Source organism: Vidua macroura, chromosome 14, assembly GCF_024509145.1.
Source record: "Vidua macroura isolate BioBank_ID:100142 chromosome 14, ASM2450914v1, whole genome shotgun sequence".
NCBI lineage: Eukaryota > Metazoa > Chordata > Aves > Passeriformes > Viduidae > Vidua > Vidua macroura.
This window is the reverse complement of record NC_071584.1, coordinates 14,528,593-14,551,659: the sequence shown is the minus strand read 5'-3', so window position 1 is coordinate 14,551,659 and position 23,067 is coordinate 14,528,593. Positions and strand designations below refer to the sequence as shown.

The 23,067-nt window shown below is 41.7% G+C and overlaps 1 protein-coding gene across 2 annotated transcripts; it reads right to left on the bottom strand.

Moving 5' to 3' along the window:
* Positions 1–5,274: 5,274 nt before the first annotated feature.
* Positions 5,275–21,359, bottom strand: LOC128814512 (P2R1A-PPP2R2A-interacting phosphatase regulator 1). 2 transcript variants are annotated; one of them, XM_053990398.1, is made up of 10 exons: positions 21,036–21,359; positions 17,666–17,744; positions 13,664–13,720; positions 11,517–11,560; positions 11,383–11,437; positions 10,864–10,956; positions 10,319–10,407; positions 9,629–9,693; positions 8,522–8,618; positions 5,275–7,378 (listed from the first exon to the last, which is right to left on the bottom strand). In XM_053990398.1, exons 1-10 carry the CDS (start codon positions 21,182–21,184, stop codon positions 7,219–7,221), a joined length of 888 nt encoding a protein of 295 aa, XP_053846373.1. In that variant the 5' UTR covers positions 21,185–21,359; the 3' UTR covers positions 5,275–7,218. The 2 variants fall into 2 exon arrangements, with proteins under 2 accessions (XP_053846373.1, XP_053846374.1); XM_053990399.1 differs by having other exon boundaries at positions 9,629–9,690.
* Positions 21,360–23,067: the final 1,708 nt, after the last annotated feature.

Below are 23,067 nucleotides of genomic sequence, written 5' to 3'. Positions count from 1 at the left end.
TGTGAATTCTGACTTCTTTCTCCTTCAGGGAGGTTGCAGCACACTGCAGAATCACAGATTTATCCCAGTTATGAAAGCAAGACCTGGGGACTGTTTCAGTTCAGCACTGAGGGAGAACATATCAAATTATGTTACAACATAGTCATAGCAGGGCACCAGTAAAATGTTACCAGGTGGATACACAAGATTTTGAAGATATTTCCTGATTTTATGTATATTTAATGTGCATGCACATACCTCCAAGTACTTACATACTGGAGTTTCAGATAACACTGAACACCTTTGGAAATAAGACCCGAGACACTGAATATACCTCTTGGAAACACCAGGAAAACCAGTTAAGTGTTCACGTCATTTCCCATTCCTGACTCCTAACACAAACAAACAGTCGTTTCCTTGCAATGGGCAAGTGTTTTCAGCAGACAGTTGGGAGGGCTTTGAGATCATCCAGCAGAAACAATCCTGGTGTTTACCCACACTTGCCACGGCACGGATTCCTCAGAGGAGCCGTGCTGGCAGCAGGAAGCGGGAAGGCTTTGGGGAGCGTCACTCCCAGAGGCTTGGTACATGATCTTCTCCAGGTGTCTGCACTTGTCTGGATCAGAAAATCCCGAGGTGATCGTGTTTCTGTGGAGGAGTGAATCACAGAGCGCTTGAAACTTCAGTAGAGCCGGTGCACTGTTGCAGAGCTCCAGGGACAGGAGGGGCTGCCAGGGAATCAGTTAATTGCAGCAGCCGATAATGGAGCCCCAGGGAGCGGGGCCACCACCTGGAAACAAAGCAGCCCCTGCAAAGGGAAAAGCTGAGCTGCTGCTGCTGCCCTGTCTCAAGACATGGCCCAGGAAGACAATGGGATGTTGCTGTTGGATGGGAACAGTCACTGCTCCTCTTGAAACAGCTCCACAGGGATGTTTGCAGCAGCTCCAAGAGGAGCCCATGCAGAGAAATCCTGCAATCAGCTAATTAAGCCAATCATATGTTATTTCATCTTATGCTAATATGTACCAGTATCTGATGACCAACAAGCCTAAACTGGAAAGAGGCTGCCAAATAGGTTTGGCAATAAATCATTGTATTTTAGTCCTTATTTGTCAATGTACACTTAAGATACCTGGCTTTCCTTAAAACAGCTTTCCTTATAAATGCCAGGTTCCATTGCCCCTTTCCTTTGTCAGGAGCGTGAATCTCACACTTCAAACTTACACTCAGGGCAACATCAAATTTAAGGATCAGGTCTTTAAAAAGCTTTTGTACAGGAGGCCTTAAAAAACCCCCAAACCTTGAATCATCTCTGGCAGGTGGGGTTTGAGTTGCTGGGCTGGAGCAGCTCGGGTGCTTTGCCCTCTGACCTTGCATGAGCCCCCCTGGGCAGAGAGAAGAGAAGGGAACACACTGTCCTACAAAGTATGCAGGGCTGAGCAGTGCTGCTGCTGACCCTCCTGCCAGCTGTGTGCCGACAGAGGGGCCAAGTGGCCGTGGAAAACAGGTTCCCTCCTGTGTCCCTGGGACATGGGGCACTCACCTGCCTGCTGCAGTGTAGGGAAGGCACCATCTCTCACTAGAGCTGGAGGAGAAACAGCCAAAGTTAACAGTGCTGGAGTCTCTTTCCTGCAGGCATAATGTGCTGCCTGAGGAAATTAAATTAAGACTGAAACCACTGAAGGAAAGTGAAGTTCACTGCTGCCAGCAGCCCATCACTCACTTGTTACTGCCCCACAGGAGCTGGTGAGGATCGGGAAAACATCACCACGCAGTCAGCAGGAGCCATTTCCAGATACCGACCTCAGGGAAAGGAGCCTGGAGAACAAGTGCATCCTCCCAAAAGGAGAGCAGGAGGGATGAACACAGGCAGGCGACACTCGCAGCATCTCACTAAAGCCGAGTAAGGGGTTTACTCACTCACTTTTGGGTGTATCTTTGTCTTCTTTAGAAGCTCTCCACTGAACGCTAACGAGCTGTTTACTTTGGATAATGAGCTGTAGCTAATGCACATCAGCTCTAGGAAATCTGCAAAGCTGTATGACCACGCTATAATGTGGAATTACGTGCAGGCAAAGAGACCACACTGGTCTTCAAAACAGCAGAGACTGCAAAGAAATAATTTAAGCAAGAGCACAACCACGATTACAGCTGTGGGTGTCCCTTCAGTGTGAGGAAAAAGGCTGGTAAGGTATAGCTGAGTAACAGGCACCCTGTAATGGAACTTAAATCCATGTTTCCAGTTTAAAAAAAAGAAAAAAAATAACCATAGACTTTTCAATAGCAAAATATGATTCATAGTAACAAAATGAGAGTGTTCTCTAGAAAACAGCACACTCGGTGGCTTGAGGTATGAACATAAAGGCATTAGAGGAACATTTGATTTAACAAAAAATCACCATCAAGAGACAAAACTGCAGTAGGGAGAAACCCCGTGTTCCATCAACATCACCAAACCCATTAGCACCTTTCCCTCAGGAATGTGCCAGGAATCTCCACAATCCAAACCGACTGTTGAAGTGAATGCACTTTAAATGAAAGGACGTTGATGTATTTTTAGCAGGAAGCTTCTTGCAGCAATTTCAGTGCAAGCTGTATTTAAACTGCCTTGAGAGACAACACAGTACCTGATTTCTGTGCCAATACAATATCTGATTTCTGCACTACAGTACCTGATTTCTTTCTACCTGACGTGTGCTGTGCACATCATGGGTTTGATTTTTCTCCACACAAGGACAGAAAGTAACCAGGAGAACCACATTTCCAAACGTGAGTCCCTGCAGCAAAACCTGCTTCCTCTTGAGCAGCTCTTCCTACCTGGGTTGACATCCAGCAAAATTCTAAACATTTTACATACAATTATTTGTCATGGAAGGAAGTCTTAAAATAGCATTTTCTAAGGCTCTTAAGAAGCAAATAAAAGAACAAGAAACCAAACTAACAGAATAATTTAAAATTTGATAAATGCCAGATTTGTCTGATGAATCTTTGTGGCACTGGGGATGTCTCACCAGTTCCTTGAGAGACACAGGGGAGCCAGCACGAAGGGGTGTGGAAGCTGTTTGGTTTTGGTTTGAATGCACCCAACTCCTCCCCCCTTCTGAAATTTCTGCTCCCAAGCCAGCTACTGAAAGTCAAACAAGGTTATTCTCCTTCAGCTTATTTTTTTCACCTCCTTTCTTGTGCTTCTACCACAAAGCCCCAGTGGTGGAAGCAGTCTGGGTCTTTAGGATGCAGAGTGTCTGCCTTGAGTGCTCCATGCCAGAGGAAAAGAATCTCCTGAGCAAGGCCTGGGCTGGATGGCAACTGCTCTCAAGTTTATCAAACAAGGATGCTCCCATCAGATATGCAGAAATGGGAAGGCTCCACTGGTACTGGTAAAACAATCAGTCCTAGAAAATTAACCCAAGGTGACAGTTTTTACACCCAGTTATTGAAAAGGATTCTTGCCAAGCACTCCACTCTGTGTCAGTAAGGTTCTAATTACTGTGCTGTAGCTGTAAACATTCAGTTGCATGTACAAATATTTTAACTTGTTGCTTCCAGGAGAAGAGGGATCGACTTAAACTCCATCTGCCTGTTGGTTATGAGAAAGGTTGCTTAAAAGAGGATAGGAAGAGCTCACACAGTTTAATTATGACTCCTGAAGCTCTCTATTTTAAGTAAATGAGTTACGACTCCAGCATATGCAAGAATACAACAGCATAAAGTGAACATTTCTGAAATGATGACTGCTAGGGGAGGCACAAGCTGTTCTCAAGCTTAGGGAGTGCTGGAGGTCCCTCCAGTCACTTCACCAGCAAATCATTGCACAACAGCAGGGCTGGACTCACAAACAGCACTGATACTGCAACCACAGCACACATCTATAAATGGAAATATCTCAGTCTCACCAGGCTTTGGAAACTTGTTTTGTTTCTATGGGTTGGTGATCATTTACATTCAAGTTTTCTGAAAAAAGGATGAGAAGTTAGAATTTAGGATTAAGTTCTTACACTGATCTCAGGAGGACCTTGGGCAGTTGCTCAGTTGAGCCTCCAGGTCACTGCCTCTCTGGCAACACACAGGAGATCCTGCAAGTCAATCTAGCTGAGGCAGAGGCTCGTTTTTCCTGGCATTTGTACCTCTCTTCCAGAGGGAAGTATCTATCTCTCTGCTAAATGCAGCAACCACTGAAGGGTTCATTCCAAAAATACAGCCTCATGAGCACTGGCACGGTTACCAACGTTCCCTCAGCAACTGTGTCACTCTGGAGAAGGTTGAAGGAAGGAAAACACAAAACATCATTTGTCAAGGAGGACACAGCGGCCCAAGATCTGATTTAACTGCCAGCAAATCCTGCAGGACAATTCTTGACCAGACCAAGCAAGTGCCAAACCCAAGTGTGATTTTTGGTGTGATTTTTGGAAGGTGCCATTCGTGGCAGAATCCCAGAGAGAAGCAGAGATAATATTAAAAGCATGAGTTCCTAGACAAGTACAGGGTTGATTATGTGCATTGTATAACATCCTGATTCCCTGTATCCAGATACATATTTTGTAGTATAATTGATTCCAGAAATTTTGAGTGGAAAAAACCCCTATATGTGTCACTGGACTCCAGGGAGTGAAACTGCAGCTTCTTGGTGACGTGGAGATAAAACTGAGCTGCTTTCCCACAATTTCAATGCAGTTTCTGTTTTGCAAAAGCAGGGAAAGGAACAGATACAGATAAATAATTTCATTCCCTCCAACAGCATTAATTGATCTAGAGAAGTTGTGGACTCCCCATCTCTGGAACTGTTCAAGGCCAGGTTGGACGGGGCTTGGAGCCACCTGGTCTGGTGGAAGGTGTCCCTGCCATGGCAGGGGTAGAATGAGATGGTTTTTAAGGTCCCTTCCAACCCAACCCATTCCATAATTCTATGATTAACTGCCCTATTAAAGCAAATCACAAAGACTCCCCACTTTTTCCCAAGAGTTAAGACCTTCAGTACTTCCCAGCAGCCAGCAGAAGCTTCTGTCTTCTTTATTTCACTACAACTTCCTCTAGGTATAAACTAGGGACACATGTAACTTGTATTCAAAAATGTTTGGATTTATTCTTCTTTATTCCTAGAGTTGTCACAGACCTGCAAGACAGCATTGCACAAGGAAAACAAGGTAAGTCTGCTGCAGATTTTAATACCTGCTTGCATGTTAACTGGACTGGGTGGAAGTAAATTACAGTAGATATTCTGATTTTAAAAGAAAGCATTTAATCCCTGAAGGAAACAAGAATATGGGTATCTAAAAAATGCAGAAACAGCAAAACACATTTATTTTTTCCATTTATTGGCACTTATTTGAAAAATAGCATAAATATTCAACAGAAAAGAGACAAGTTGACCCACACTCAGCTATTAAACCCCCCTATACTGATGTGTCTTCTAACAAAGAGTGGAAGAGACACCAGGAGGTTCCTTCTTAAGAAATAAGCAAGATAAAAAAAAAAAAAAAAAAGAGTCTTGCTGTCACCACAGAAGAGTGGTGGCACAGCAACTCTTTGGCACAAACCTGAAACTGCAAAGCCAAACTTTGCCTCAGCAGAGAGAGCAAACAGAGCCCAGCACTCCCGTGTGCCTCTGCTCGGGGACAAAGGGCAGCTGGACTCGGGGAGGGACTGCAACCAGCAGGGTGATTATTACAATAATTTAAGAGGAATGATACCAGAAGTAAACCATGTGGTATGTTAACTAGAACAGAGTCAGACTATTAAATACATTCTATTTTCTCTCTACAATAAGGACACACAGAAATGGGTCACTGGCCCTCAGGTCGCCAGGTCTTTGCACTCCAAGTCATCCCTTTCTCATTCTCATGGCTGCTGTCAGTCAAAGCTTCATCCATGTGAATCTTTCACAGCAGAGTTCAGGGTAGGTTTTTCTCCTACTTAAGGAAGTTTCCATACTTTTCTCACTTTATGACACACTACAAAGATTTAGCGTTTAAAAATAAAACATTTTGCTTCATTCTTAACCTCTCTGGAGAGGTTTGAAACCACGTAGCACAGATGCACAGACATGTACAAAGAGGGACTCAGCTGGGGGAGTTCAGCTGCACAACCCCAGTGAGGGTGTCACTGCAAAATCCCAGACAGCTGTCCATAGGGGGGGTCTGCAAATTCTTCCTCCTGGTTGGGGATTTCAGAGTTGAGATCAGGATATCTCAACACACTGACTTTTCAAGCATCTCAGATTACCAGATTCCAGGCTTCCAATCAGCATCTGAAGTTTTCAACAGCAAAAATGACTTGATGTCATTGTTTTAGGAAGCAACATCAGGAAATTGAATACAGATTAAATATGTTTGATGGCCTCAGGCTGTAAAAAGGCATTCAAGATTCCTCACCGTATCTGTCATATATGAGGACAAATACTGACTTAAAATAATGCATTTCTGAAGTACTAAATACTAAAATCTCAGGATTTAATGCATTGTTCCAAATATTGTCACTATTTTTCCCTATTAAAAAGACCTTTAACAGAGCATCTACCACTCCTATACATCATCTAAATGGGGAAGAAAAAGAAACAAATGGCAGATACAAAACCCCAGAAGAATGTTCCACACCTAATTTAGATTTAGTCACAACAGCACTCATGATCATGAATGAAATCCAACATATAAATTTGACAATCCACCAATTTGTTATTTTCTGACATCCACTGGAACACAGACTTGATTAAGAGCCAATCATAATAGAACACAATAATATTAATAGCAATCAATTTCCTCCCTGCAATATTCTTCCTTTCATATGAAGAAGAAAAAAAAATATAAATATCTAACACTCTGGGAAGAGAAACAATTAGTCAGCTGCTTCATTGGTTTTAGGCTGAGGATAAATGTGAGTTATCTGCTCCTCCACAGGCAGGGAGGACACAGGCTGCTGGCAAGGCAAGTGTTCCACAAGCAGGACACATGTACAGTGTTTGTAACTCATGCCAAGCTGCAACTGCATGCCAAGTGTGCAACTGCAAACCAGCAGCCTGACTGACGTGAGCACCCAACGTGTCTGCAGCCCAAATGCTTCTGTATTGTAGTAAATGTCATACAAATCACTAGAAAGGTGAATTCCTCCTCAAGGAACTATTCTGGAAGTTTTCTAGAAGTAATGACATTGCTGGAAGTTCCTATGAGGAACAGAATGGATACACACAACAGAAAGTCAGGGCGATATCCGCCGGTTTCCCGGTGTCCATCAGCAGATTCCTGCTCCTCAGTTCATCGGTAACTTGGCCATGAGATCCACTGGCAAAAACGGGGATCTGGAGTCAGAAAGAGACACTGGAGAGTCTGTGCTGGTGCTAACTTCAGCTGGGGAGTCACAGGAGGAGCCTGCACTGCTCCTGTTGTCATCCAGGGCGTGTGAGGACAGACTGAAAACAGAGTGAAACCAGGGCTGAGAAATGAGGCACTGGCTCAGGTAAGTGCCCAAAACCAGCCCAAATCATCACAACGCCATTCTAAACACACACGTGCAGCTCTGAAGGAGCAGCAAGCCCTGTGATCTGAAATACCCCTGCAGCTACACACACAGTCACTTCCAGACTCACACAGGACACTGCCCATTTTCTCCTTTGCTCACCCAAAAATGGGGCACAGATCAGAAATTCCAGACCAAACAATCCACTCCAGGTTTACTCCATCCTCAAAGCCCTGGGCCAGCACAACAGCCAGAGGCCTTTTTGCCAAGAAAGCCAATGATAAATTGTCCATCCTCCATTGTACTACATATTTCACAGGACACAAATACGTAACTACAGCTGATCTGTCATCAGTGATAGCAGCAAAGTGATTTTTTTTTAGAATTACTATCTCCTACACCAAGAGGCAGCAATTGAACCCACACTGCTATCCCCACTGTGAACAGGGTGTGCAAAAAAGACATGTTTTTAAAGTGCCTTTAAAACATCTATTTTGCTATTGCTACTCAAAGCTTCTAAATGACTTGTACATCATCTGAGAGGCAAAAAGACAGAAATACTGTGAACAACCCTTGACAGTTGTGTGGGCATACCCTACGTATGATTAACCTTTTGTCTAAAACACCAGATCAAAATCCCTTGCTATTACCAATCACTACGATTTTTAACAAAGTACTTTTTATCTCCTCCCAGCTCCTCTGACCCTCCAGGGAGGGGTCAGACAGACTCATGCTCCTCTGTGACTAAGAACAAGGGAAAAGAAGAAAAACTCAATTCACCCAAAAAGCATCAGCATTCACATTTAATTGCAATTTGAATCAGACTCCAAAAGCTATCATCCATGAGGTGTCTTTTCCTAAACATGCTCAACATCCCATGTTATCAACCAGGCCTAGAAAGTGCAGAATTGTAGGGAACATTGCTGCCTGTTTACTGTGATAATTTCAGTGCTGTAACATTATGAGGTATCTCTATTAAAACAAGACAAAAACAAGCACAAAAAACTTCGAGCATTATCACTGCTAGAAAAAAAAAAAAAAAAAAAAAAGATTTGTAATGCTTCTGCTGAAGGTACAATAAAGAGGACAGATTTACCATGCCCCAAGGTCCGCCTGATGTGCAGCCTCGGGGGTCAGCATGTTGGTGGATCCTTGGAATAATCTTTTTGGGTGATCTTCCATCTCTGTCACACCTTTGGGAAGAGATTCCAAGTGGTAAAAATTACGACTCATTTAAACTAAAATCTACTTTCACTGTACTTCTACAGAGCAAACAGAATAGAGGCTCAAACTTACAATATTTCATATGTAGAACACAGAATTTAAATGCTGAAATTTTAAAGACTGTCTATTTTCTGGAGCCATTTTGTCCAAGCTTCAGTACAGTTTAGTGAATAATTAACTAAGTCTTAGATATCAGATATTTATTCTTCAGTAGTGAAGAATAATCCTTTTGTTTCATTTTATCCAACTATCAGTTCACTGACCAGCTCCACCATAGCAGAGAAGCTAAAAATAAGGAAAAGGAACAAACTCCAGAATTATCACAAAACTTTTCTATTGACTTTGATTTCCAAGCAATCTGGATGAGGAGAGGATAGATATATGCTTTAAAAGGCTATGACAGAACTCAGATGAAAGTGTTTTAAAAGTTGTCTCAGAGCCAGAAATGTTCTGTAACAAAGGTGAAGCTTGAAGATACGAAAAGAGGTGCAATAAAATTTCCAGAAGTTAAACTTGAAGAAAAATGCAGAAAGAGAGAGAAACATTTCCTAATAAAGCTGTAAGGTGGCTACCAGGCCTGTGCATCAGCTTTGGGTTTTGAAGAGTTAATTTAAGTGTACAGTACCTGTGTGCTTCAGTTAACCAGGACTTTCAAACTTTTCTGTTTAAGTTAAATATACCAATAGTTGTATTTATTGTTTTGTTAGGCAGGTTACATCAGATTTTTTATCACATCTGTATGACCACAGCAATGGGGAGGAATTAGAACAAAACAATTATTAGCTTTATGGAATTAAAAGCTTTATGGAATAGTAAAATCTAATTTAATGATTTATCTGTTTCATTATGTGTAAAAACTTCTATTTCTAGTTACTTTTTGAAATATCAGCCAACTAGACAGAATTATGAAGAAAGCTATATGAATTATTATATAACTAAAAAGTTGGCCTATTGTATTTGCCAAACCTAAATACTGTACCTTTTCTTTTGATTGATCCAAGAACACTTGGTCGAATGCAGTTAATTGGGCTTTGGCTTCTCCTGCTAAAAGAAGACAAATGCTGCACTGAGATCACCATTAAAAGAGAAAGGTTGAAAAAAGAATCAAAAGATATTCAGAAAACAAACAACTAGGTGGACACCACTACGAAAATAGGCATTAAATCCAAAACAAGTCCTTTTTTTTTTCCCCTCTGAAGATAGGCCAGGAAGCACAGAACTGAGCAGGAAATGTTTAATTACGTTATTTCACAAGTGGAACAGTCTAAAAGCTCTCATCCAGGCACTGACTACATCTCAGTTGACAGGCTGAACTGTGAGGGCCTAGTAAAATTTAATTGTATGCCCACATCACTCAAAGGAGTAACAAACCCTAAATCTGTTTGTGTTTTCTTTCCCTCAGAATTCAATTACTAAAGATGTGAATGACAGCAATATAGAGACTACACTGGGAAGACAGATGCCACAACGCAGCCCATTTCCCAATGCTATGACATGAGGATTTTGACAAATGTTTTACAACACTATAAAATCTAAAGTCTACATGCATATATGAAATTATGTTTGTGCTCACAAATCAATTATGGATGCAACAAATTCTGGTATTTCAAGTGCCTACTATGAACAAGTTACGTTAATTTTCTATCATTGATATGATCTAGTGACTTACCTTGAAAATCTCCTTGTGGGACTTGGGCTGGGACTTGGAGGCAACCCACTGCTGCTCACCAGACTTTGCAAAGATGGTGAGAAACATTGCTGAGAGGAAAAGAGTTTGTGTTACTATAAATGCTGCATCACTCCCATGTGGTAACAATTGATGCTTAACTGCAGAGAAATAAACAACCCACTATCAAATTCAGCAACCAGTCATTTGCTATACTGAGACATCACTTTTTGCTACTAAGAAAAAAAAATTAAAATTGGACCGATTCCATTTTCATGTAGATTTATTTCACTGTACTCTGGTGAAACAGACTTACTTGTTTTTTATTAACCACAGCATAACAGCTGAACACTCCACAGAAATTCACATCCACAACATGAACAGCTGGTATTTTCTGGTCTGGGGTTTTAGGGGGTTTTATTTACTCTCTAGTTTCTTGTATGCAGCTGAGGTAGAAAGGAGCAGGTGGCTTCATCTTTTGCTACTAATTTGGTTGAATTTATTTAGCTCTACTTCAGATAAAACCATTATTACCCCATTTTGCTCACCTTCCCTATTCCTCGTGTAGGTGAAGGAGCTGGAGAAACTGGAACAAAGTCTACTTGCTTTGGTGATAGTGATTTTTCAAAATCATTGTCACTCTGTAAACAGTACACATAATTAATCTTACAAGCATGTACCTTAACAAGAAAAGGACTAATTGGTGTGAAATCCCAAAATTATCCTCCATCATATCAACAATTATTAGGCAGCCATTTATGAGTTTATGCTTAACAAAAACAAAAAAGCATTAAACATTACATGGAGAGTATCAGAACATGAAAGAAAATTTGAATAGGCAGACATCCATGCAATTTCCTTTTGACACAGCAGCCCAAGGAACCCACATGTACCTTGAACAGTTGATAATTCTAAGCCTTGTTAGTGTGATAAATTGCTGATCAAAAGCAGTACTATACTAACAACTTAACTGTAGGTCAAACTATCAAAGGAAATGTTGACATGAGAGAGTCTCTAGTGTCCTGATACTGATGATAGAAACACAAATTAAAGCATGAATGCATTACCAGGCTCAAGCTCTCCTCCCATGAGTGGCTCATCTGCATTGCTACTTGCACTTCTCTATAAAGAAGAAAAGAAATGTATTGTCCCAGGCCCACAGATGGCTGCAGTGACTGTTCTGCTTTGCCTTAGTGCTCACCTTTCACGAACAGTTTCCCTGTTCAGCAAATTCATTCCTTCTTCCTAAAACATTAGCACATGAAGAAATAAGGTCAAAAAAAAACAAAACAAAACAAAACAAAAAAAACCTGACCAACAAAAAAACCCACTTTGTTCCAGCACATCAGAAAAGCTGTGGTTTCACTTCACTTTGGCACATGGAAAATTTAATTCAACTCGATTAAGCAACAATAACCTCAAGTTCTCATCCATGGAAAGGAGTGAGGAGGAGAGGATGAGAAAGAGATGTAGCAGGAGAGACCATCGTGTAAGAAGTGCTTATGTGAGCTGGTTGTTCCCCAAGCAGCTTTATTTTCATTACTAACCAAGAAGTACCTACAAAACTGAGTAATGATAGTATGAACCAGAAATTCTGCACATGCCAGAGCATTTTTATGCAGTCTTGAGTAATTTCATTTTACAAAGGGGATACTAGTACAGATAAACCTCAAAAACATGGCTGGATTCTTACCTTACTCTATGGATTAGTGACTAACTAGACACATGTCAGCATCTCATTTGCAATACACTGCATTGCACACAATGAATTCAGGAGTCAGTGAGGCATTTTTCTAAAAAAAACTCCATAAAATACTATTAAAATGAATCAAATATATAAAATTAAACTAAACAAGTACAAACATCACTCAATCTCCTCTTAGGCAGACACCATTCCTTAAAATTAACTGAATGCTACCCAGTTTGTTCAGTGAATGAGTAGGTTCCCTAATTCAAGAGTAGAAGTTCAAGTAAACATCTTCACAATCCTCATAATAAGTAGGAAGTGTCTAACTTTTTCACCTGTGTGATAATTTGCTCAGATTTGAAAGAGATCAGAAGTGAACCACACAGGTTCTCAGTGAGTATACAGGACATGGAATTAATTCCAACTAGTGATTCTAATGCTCAAACACAAATTAGGAAATTACACTGTTTGCTTTAATAAATGGATGACACAAACATGAATGCAGAAGCATTTTCCAGAAGATTGAATTATCAAATTTTACTTCAGGTAATAGAGTAGGGTCACAACAGTTCAATTCTTTGCTCTCAGCATATTTCTCATTACATCTCCCTGCTCACTGCAGGGGGGGTTGGACCAGATGACCTTTAAAGGTCTCTTTCAACCCAAACTAATTTATGATTCTATGATATTTGCATATTAATCCTAAGCGTTTTTATATTGATAAAAAGAACTGTACAACAGACCTGAGTGCTTCAGAGTTGACTCAAGCCAGTAAATTATTTACATAATGAAAGCAAGCAGTTATTTTCTTCAGGATTACTGTGCAACTACCTTAAATAAGTGAGGTAGGAAGCAGAAATGCCTTCCACCACTCAGACACCATGCCCTAAAAATGCTGCCTGAAGCATTAAATTGTTTTCTTAACTTTTGACCCTGTAAAAATCAAGCCTATCCATTGAAAACTAGCCAGCTAAAAAAAAAAAAAATTAAAAAAAATTTAAGCATCTTCAAGCCAATTTTATAGCCATTCTACTATCAAAAAGTGGAGATATAAAATGAAGGAGACACAAGAGTTGGAGCTTGTTGATTTTAAAGCTGGAGCCTTCAGCCTGCAGTGTGCTGGCTGGGAGCAGAGCTATTTGAGCCTGCTCTGATATTCCCCACACCACCCCCCTTCCCGAGTGTTTGCTCTGCTGCCCTTCCCCCTCCGTTCCTGCTGTGACAGCACAAGTACAGGGATCTGGATAAGAAAATTATACAGATGAAAAATAGCCCAGCCAGAAGAGTACAGACTATTTTTCAGCCAGAGTGCTTCCTTATCCTGCTCATTTTCTGGCTGCACAAGAGTCTTGTGCCAACACAAGTTAAGGAACACTTTGTTATTGGCCCCGAATATTTATGCTGGCACTGCTGCCAAAAACTTGGTGAAACTTTACCCTAAGGGTTTACATTAAAGGTTTCCTTTCTAAAATGTCCATTTTAAGAATCCTCTCTCTGCTCAAATGTTCTCCTTGCAGTAATTTGCATTTTGCTTCATGAAACGTGGAACTGGACAGGCAGTTTGAAAATAAAATCTACAGCTAGTTGAAGGACATTAAACATCAACTACAAAAAAAACCCAGCCACCTATAAAAAACTCCTTTAGAAGAATCTGTGCTTACTTGTTTGATTTGATGAAGACGGCTGCTAGGAATACGGATAGGAGATGATGGCACAAACTGCAAAACAAAGTCACATTCAATTGAAAGTACAGCAGAAAGGAGGGAAAGGTGCCACAGAAATGATAGTAAACTAGTGCTGCCCCAAACTAAAAAGAACCTAATAAAAAAAAGATCCATATAACTTATAACATTCTCACTGTATATATATATAACCTACATTACTTACTTGCAAGAATGTTGCATTCTTGCATGTTAACATGCATTCTTGCATGTTAATATGTATCTCCACATTATACTGCTTTGTAAGCTCACAGATGCTAATTGGTATCAGCCTGGCTTCCATTCCATTTCCAGGCAACTAGAACTGACAGCTTTCCCCACAGAATGGAGCTGCTTTTCACTAGCACACTGTCACCCCTGGTATATATGTTGGCATATATATTTTCCTTTATGTGACTCAGAATATTTATTTTCATTTAAGTGGTCCAGAAAGCTCCACAATAGATCCATTAAAATACAAAGCCAAAACAACGAATTGTACAAAAAGGTTCCTGGATTGTTGTCTGTTTATAAATGAGTACTTTGACAGGTGAAAAAAATCAGCCATTAGAAGGCTAACAAAGAGTTAAACACTTTCTTTATGGTTTCTCAAGAGCTTCACCAATTTGGGTGAAATCTGAGAAGACGTCACTAAAAATGGTCTTCTGTTAATGTTGACAGTTTTGCATCAAGATCTCACTGGAATGCTATGATCTAAAACTGCACACCCAAAACCAAGTAATTTAAAGTGATTATTTCTCAAAATATCATTTTCTTTCATAAATTTTCTATCCCTCACATTGTCAACCCTCAGTTTATTTATGTCATAGCCATTCAAGGAACAAAAATTCTAAACCAAAGCCTTGAATAGAGGTTTAACTTCTCTGTAAGATGACAATCCTTCCAAAAAAATAAGGTGTCTTTTCAAAATGGATGTCTTCAGCAAGTAAGACTTGCATTATTATAGGTGCTTTTATACTTCATTCATTATAAGGCTTCATCTGCTTTACAAAACATTACTAGAGCTCTTCATCATGCTGAAGCTGGAGAACTAACAAACATTCAGTTAACTCTTACTGCACCATCTTCTAACCAGTGCCACGGAGAATACAAGGATTTTGCTGCCTGACAGGGTGAGTTAACACAGACTATTACTGCTTCATACATCCAGAACCCTCCTTCTAAAAAAACAAACATGAAGACATCACACCCTGCTTCTCACAAAAGAATTCAGCCTATCAGGCTCACACAGAGGATGACTAATATTTGTGCCAGATTCTAGTCATTGGAATATATAATACTCAAGTCTAACAGCTATAATATCTTGATTTGCTACTTTTAAGGTCCAGTTTAGGTCAGCTTTACTATTACACTGGGTTCCCAAAAATCCTGTGCATCTAATAAAAATTCCTCCAAGCTGCACCAGCCAATGCAGACCTTGAGTTGACCTTGATTCTCACACATAGAAAAGGATTTGGACAATAGTGCATTCCTGCCTATTCACTCTGTCATTCCACAGTAGAAATGCATTTGTTCCACTCATTATATTCTAATTTTATGACTGTGATCCACATACTTTAAGGTTTGACATTAATAGAATATGTAAAAAATCAGTGGCTTGCAGTATAAAACAAAAAATATAAAAAGACAATTAAGTGTTCCTCTGCAGGGTCTGATGCACTAACACAGCTCTGAGGATCCTACATCTTGTTTCCAACAAGTCATCATCCTTGCTTTGTCAGTGTGTAAGACTCACTTTTGCTCTGTTTGCATCCTTTGATTTAATTCTTCAGAGGTGAAAATAAACCTCTGTCACTTTCAAAGGATACTTGCTAAACTGAACCCATATATTAAAATTATGCTACTCAAATCCCTATTGTTTTAGGAGAGCAAAAAGCTTAATAAAAACATTACAAACCATTATACTATGACCTTCCCCCCTACTCCAATGTGTCAGATACTGTGCTCCAGTGCAGGTAAAGTTTCAGCAGTGCCAGGCTGGCAGGAGCCACTGCCCAGGTGAGCAGGGACTGCCCCAGTGCCTCTGCCCTGCCCTGCAGTGCCCTCTGCCTCCTGCAGCACAGCCACCTGAACCCTGCAGGGAAACTACCCAGCTTAACAAAAAAAAAAAAAAAAAATTAGAAAAAATTTAACTTCTTTAACTGCTTCTGCTGAAATAGCACCTAAACATCTAACCACAGACTCAACCGCTCTGCTTAAGCAACAAAACAAAAACCCCAGCCATGCAAAACAAATCAAAAAAACACCAAAACATTTACTCACTGGTATCTCCTGGAAGAAAATAAACTGCAGATACTGCAGAGCCTGGTTAACCCTTCCTTGGCAATTGCATGTAGTGTCAGAAAACTGCAGATCAAGCCCCAGCCCAAATGGCAGCACTGCCCTTGCAGTCATCATTATAAACCAGCTGAAGCCTGAGACTTGGAGAAGCTACTGCAAACAGATTGTGGAATTCAGCTGAGCAACTGGGACAGCACTGAAGATGGAGTTGATGGGTATGACCTCCAGTTACCAGAGATTTTAGCAACTCCTGTTGCTAAACACCACACAGATTAGACAAACACTAATCAACTTTTTTTCCACAAAGTTTAACAAAACATAAAATTTAAGCTGTACTTGCAATATTTGTAATAAAGAAGTTTCAGGTGCTTATTGAATCTTTTAACCCTCTTACAGTCTACACTGCAGTAAAACTTGGATTAGTTTTCTTGAATACAAAGAAGTAGGTTTTGAAATACACTTTATCACCTTCTTATGTAAAATTTAATTTACAAAAGTAGATGTGATCTAGCTCCTTAGAATGTCTCTAACATCATAAAACTAAATGTACTTCTTTGCTATAGGAAAAATACCAGGGAAGGTTGCTTAGGGTCCTTGATGCTGCAAGTTTAATTCTATCACAAAATCACTTATCTGTGGATGATTCTGGCTTAAGACCACAGAAGGATGAGAATCTCTAAGATCCTTTCCAATTCCATCCTCCCTGCCATATTCAACAGAACCATAACCCAGATCATAACTCAAAGGAGCATTTCAAAGCAGACAAGCCACTGATCTAGCAGTCAGTGGAGAACTTGATTTTCAGTGTAAGAAAAATTTCATGTATTTTGTCAGCACCTAGTCAGCTGAGAGTGAAGAAGAAGGACACTTTTTAATAACATTAGTGTGAGGGGAAGGGTTAGGAACATCATCCCATGAAGATGGAAACACTGGTTAAGTCCAGGAGACTGCAACATTTAGGAGGGGCAGGCAGAAGAGCAGCCCATCAGTGAATTGGCTCTGGCTTCCCAGCAAGTTCTGGGCAAGGCATCCTGAATTAGCATCTTTTTAGCCCAACAACTGAGGATCTTCAGGAATAAACACAATAAACTGAGCTTTCACCTTTCTTTTTTTTCTCCTCTTGCCTGACCACAAGCCCAAACAGATTTACACTAAGCTGCTGCCCTAAAAATATGAAGAAAGAGACTTGATTAAGAAATCTTGACCATAACACTTTCTTTCAGTTTTTTCATCCCAGCAGGAGAAAGGCTTTTCCACCAATCTTTTCTTTATAAAACTATTCTGGTTTTGTTACAGATGCAACCTTGCTGAAGTATTTGTCTGCACTTTTTTTCTTAAGCATCATAAATCACTTAAGACATTGATTACTGTTAACAGTACAGTTGTATAATTAGTTTTCTTAGCAAACGACCTTTCTTACTCTACCTTGGAACATCTATTTTACAAGCAAAGTTATGATCACAGTGAAATACAGGCATTCTCCAAGCCAAATGATCTATAAGTAACATTTCATTATAGCTACAGCATGTTAATGTCACAGTCTCGAGCCTTCTTTCTGAAAGCAATGTGGTGATAGTTTCACAGACTGCAATCTAATGCTGTTTATTCCTGTTTGCACACTTCTGCCTGGCACCTGTGGGGTTGGTGTAGGAGTTTCCTTACCAGGCTGTGCCGATTCATGACCGTGGTGCTGTTCCTGCGGGTGCGCAGGACGCTGGCCTGGAACACCTGGGAGTTATCGCTGCGGAAAGAAACACTCGTCAAATGCAAAAGCCATTTCCTTCCTAGCAAAAAGCACCTCTTCAGATCAGCTCAGCTCCAAATGCTGTGACAGCTCTCCTGTCGAGACAAAGCACTCCAGAGACAGGTAGGTAAGAACTCTTTTAGCTTGTTGGCAGAGAGTGCAAATCAACTCGTTCATCCTCCAATTCCCAGCTACTTCAATTAATGACTTCAATTAATCATTTTGTGTCTTCAGAATAATTGAAGAATTGTTTAGACTGTGGGGATTTATTATGTTTGGAATGGCTGTTGCTTGTATATTGCTTTAAATGTCATTCAACAGAACAAATGTATAAATGGCTTCTAAGCAGTAACTGAAACAAGCTTCGATCCCACAGCTAAAACAGAATTTAAAAATACAGCATCTTGATAAATCTTATCACTACAAACATTTAATATCTTCTGAACATTTTTCCAGCAAAAGTTTAATTTAACTTACAGTAAACCCAGTTTTTAAGGCCCCACAGTAGTGTATCCATTGAAATGGTATAGGATTATTTATCTGACACAAAATGAACTTCTTTCTCAAGGCAATTTTAGTTCTATTGATTCCTAAAGCGAGTTTTACTGGTCATGTCATCAACAATGTTATCAACAGCCAATGATCAGCACTTAATGAATGTGACTGCAGAAATAAACTAAATTTTATGGTCGCTAGAAAAAAAAATGTTGAGCCACAACCCTACAATCCCCATGCCCAAAAATCAATGAGGAATTGCAAAGGTGAACAAACCTAAATGTAAGACTGTAATAAGATTCAAATTACAAGAATTCATCTTTTTGTTTCAGCTGCTAATTTGGGATGAACAAAAGCCCCCCACAAATACAATTTCTTTAAAACTAAGCTGACCAACAGCACTACCTTACTGTAAGGATTGATAACCCACACCCTACACACTGCTGTCAGAATTCTCTAGTTTAAAACACACCAATTAGACACATAAGTTTTAGACAGTTTTTATGTAGCTGTAAATAAAAAACAAATAAAACTTATACTGTGAAATAAAAGCCAAGAGCAATTGGCATACGCACTGTACTTTCTGCCAAGAAAAATGCATAGACTCTCCTTCTCCAAATTGTCAAGTACATAGGACCAGACATCATTTAGAATTTTCCAAGAAGTTTCACTCAGCTCACACCCACAAGAGATCAAACAGCTGCCATTTGACAGAGGTGGAAGAGGAGAAATTGAAGGGATCCATGACATGATGTTTAGAGATGAGTTTTGGCTGAGGCCACCAGCCACAATTCTTTTCAGTGTAAGTGTACTGGTTGGCATGCAAACACAAGACAAACAGCACATCCTGAAATCCAGGGTCTGAGTCAAGAAAACAGGTTGGAACAATCCTGTCCCACATTACCACAGCCTGAGTCCAATAGTCACTGCTAAGTAGCAGAGAGGAAGAGAAAAAAGACCTACAAATAATCCTATCTTTAACCTCCCTTGCAAAAACACCAGAACTGGTCAGATCTCAGATTCACTTTTCACAGAAAACTACAGTTCCCATTAAAAATCAATTTTATTTGGCACAAAAACAAGAGTAAAAAGTAATGTGAAATGTAGCTTTTGTGATCTAAAATATTCCACTTATAACTGTTCTCTGGATCTATGGCAACTCATTTTTCAAGTTCCTTACTAAAAAATAAAGAAGTCAAAACAGGAGGCAGAGGAGAAAAAGCAAGCTGTGTAAGAGCAAGAGCTTTTGTTTCAGTTTACCCAACAAAGCCATTCTGGGAAAAACTGAAGTTTCTTGCCAAGAGCTGCAATCTTACAAAAACAGTATTCTGGTGGAAAATTCCAAACTAACAGGCAAACCACTGCAACCACCTCAGATTAGTTCAATGGCATTTCAGCTTTATTTGTATGTACACCTAACCCATAGTGTATGCACAGTGTCAAGGCAAGAGCTCAGGCTTACCCTTCTAACTGCCCAAACCCTGAACTAATGGTGTGGTTTTGCAAAACCACCACAACTAAATAATTTGTTCAGGGCTTTTTTTAAGAGTCAAGGGTCTCACAATTTTCAATTTACAAAAGGTTGAGATTATAAAAACATCTTGTCTCAGTTACACAATTATTTTACCTGCTCAGAAACCTCCCAGGGGAGAGCTGCCATACACAACCCTTCCATACTGCATCAAAACATAAAATGGGAGTAGTTTCATTGTGATTATGTAAAAGAATCAAAATTACACTCACTTAACATTAAATCACGATAGAATAGGCAAGAAGTAGTATTTTGTCTGAACTGTCAGGCACTGTTAACCATTTTGGTAAAAGAGGTATGTGAGATTTGTTAGTCTCTTCATATCCAGTTCCTTACAGAAACAGAAAGGAAAAAAAAATCAATCTACTGGGAAGTACTTATCACTTAATATACTACAGTTTATGAAATTTATTGTCAATATGCTCTCCCAGAATGCAGACACACCACTAACAGCAGCAGCACACGGACCACCTTACAGCTGGATGGAAGCCACACCATGTAGCAGATGGGGCATCTCCCAACTTCTCAACAGCCCAGAGGAGACAACAAACAGCCCTCTGGCTTATAAACTTACCCAAACAAACCCCTACCTGTCTGAAAGCTTTCACCTGCCCTTGCCTGCCACTGCCACTTTCTGTCCTGTCGGCTGAAGAGAGCCAGACCTGGCAAACACCCAACGCTCCTGAAAACAGACCTGCCACAGGCTGGTGGCAACATCCAAGCACAACTGTCTACACAGCACACTGTATTTCTCCCCGTAATGCATACTACAGAAATTAGTACCACCCAGGAAAATTCCTGGCCACCTGACACACTGTTTTACACTAAATGTAAAACTTACGTCAAGGTCCCGTGAAATGACCTTCCTGACCAAATTTGCCTGATTGCTCCGAAAGCATTTACTGTTGTAACCATACACAGAACAGTGATTTATTTTGTTCTGACTTGATCCATTACAGAAATCATCGCGATTGTTAATCGATGTACAAGAACAGCCACAACTCTGACGTTGCGGACGGTGTTTCTCTGCAACGCGCAGCAGACCGTGGTGAAAACAAAGCGTTTCGGTAAAACCAAAGCCCGTCTTCCCGGGCTTCCTCACACCCCTCCATACGTTGGTATGTTCCCTAAATCCCTCCCAGCCTGGGACAGCGCTCAGGAGCCCACTTTTCCCCGGAGTGGAAAAGTGCATCCCCCCCCCGGAGCATCCCCGGAGCCCCCGCACGGCCGGGCCGGGCCGGGAGCACCCCCGGGCCCCTCACCTGAGCCCGTGGATGAGCGGGGCGCTGTTCGACCGCCTCAGGCCGCCGCCGTCGCCCGGGGCCGCGGCGCTCCCCGGCGGCAGCTCCAGGTCCAGCTCCATCTTCTCCTGAGCCATCGCGGCGGCTCCGGCTCCTCCCGCTCCGCCCATCCGCGGCCTCAGGCCGCCGCTGCCCCGGCCCTGCCGAGCCCGCGGGCGGGGGGGCTGCCGCAGCAGCGAAGCCGCATCCCGGGGCTCCGGGGGCGGCCCGTGCCCGCTGTTCCCGCTGATTCCCGCAGCCCCCGCGGCCCCGCGGGCCCCGGGCCGCTCTCCCCGGCCGGCCCCAGCGCAGGCGGGCCCGGCCGCAGGGCGCAGGCGCAGCGCTCGGGCTGCGGCCGCTCGGGCACGGCTCTGGCGGACGTGAGGGGTCCGGAGCGTGCTCGCTCTGCAGAGCTCTCCGGCCAAAGGACGCCGCGCTGATCGCTACACAGCGCAAATACCGCCTCTGAGTTCGTGCCGAGCTCTTGTCGCTCGCAGAAGTACCAGCGGATGGTTCTGTGCAGGCCCAGACAGCTCCAGGAATAAAGAGTAAAACCAAACGCTTTCAGTATACTATAATAGCTACATGTGGCCCTAGTTTATACCTAGAGGAGGTTGTGGTGAAATAGGTTGGAAGGCCAGTGCCACGCTGGCTGGTGGACAGTGCTGAGGCTCCTAACTCCTGGGAAGAAGTGGGGAATCTGGTTTGCCTTAACGCGGCATTAACTGTAGAATCATGGAATGGTTTGGATTGGAAGGGACCTTAAAAACCGTTTTGATCCATCCCCCTGCCATGGGAAGGGGCATCTTCCACTATCCCAGGTTGCTCCAAGCCCCGTCCAACCCAGCCTTGGACACTCCCAGCAATGGGCCAGCCACAGCTTCTCCGGGCACCCTGTGCCTGCTCCTCACCACCCTCACAGGGGAGAGCTTCCTCCTAATACCCAATCTAAACCCACTCACTTTTCATTTGAAGCCATTCCCCCTTGTCCTGTCAGTCCAGGCCCTTGTAAATAATCTCTCTCCATCTTTCTTGTAAATTTCCTTGTGGCCAGAAGGCCACAATTAGGTCACTCCGAAGCTTCTCTTCTCCAGTTTGAACAATCCCAATTGTCTCAGCCTTTCCTCACAAGAGAGGTGCTCCATCTCTTCATCTGTTTTGAGTGGGAGTTTCAGGCAGTCTTTAGGAACAGAAATAGCCAGAGAAAGAGGGTAGATTATAGAAAGCTAAAACATTTTTTCATGGGCTCCATGCTTACTAATCTATCTAAGGCTGATGGCATTTTGTGACTGTGGCTGTGTTTATTTCACCCACAGGGGTATTTTCCTGACACTATTAAATACCCCCAACATCATCACTCACTTCATGCCCACCAGTCCCTCTGTATCACTGTACTCACATATCTCATTCTTTCAGTCTCTGTTGCCCCACTATGAATATCCATCCTTCACCCTCCCAAGGCTCTGTTTAACATGTTCTCTCCATTCTTAACCCCTCTTGCCATGGTGCTGTTTATCTAACTCAACAACTCATCATTTCCTCATTTCCATAGTTCTGTTCCACAGCACAGCTTTGCCTCATTACCCTCCTCAGCCCTTTGAGGGTCACCCTGACAGTCCCCACTTTCCTTTGGACATATATTCCCATTAAAGCTCTCTTGGCTACAGTAAATCCTGGTCAGACAGCAGGATGATGTGCCTGGCACTGGAAAATTTGAGAACATGGAGCAGATGTTTTTGAGCTCTCAGCCACATTTTGGGTATTGTTGACTTTTTCCTTAACAGTATCCTGGTACATGGCATTTGAAGCTGTTTGCTGCCCTTAGTGGCAGGGACATAATATAATAACTCCACAATAAAAAAAAATAGCAAAATCCACATAGTTTAGTGCTGTAGTCAGATCCTGCAGGTGGCTTTTGTATTAAGAGAACCGGCATATTTTGTATTAAGAGAACCATACATATTTGTGTAAGAAAACCAGCAGATTTCCATTCAGAGCTAGAAGTTTTGCTAGG

Coding starts and splice junctions, on each gene's coding strand:
- LOC128814512 (XM_053990398.1), bottom strand. CDS start 21,184: ATGGGCGGAGCGGGAGGAGCCGGAGCCGCCGCGATGGCTCAGGAGAAG. Junction 10,957..11,382: donor GGGAGGAGAGCTTGAGCCTG/GTAATGCATTCA, acceptor TACTGTTTACAG/AGTGACAATGATTTTGAAAA. Junction 9,694..10,318: donor CCCACAAGGAGATTTTCAAG/GTAAGTCACTAG, acceptor GTCTTCTTTTAG/CAGGAGAAGCCAAAGCCCAA.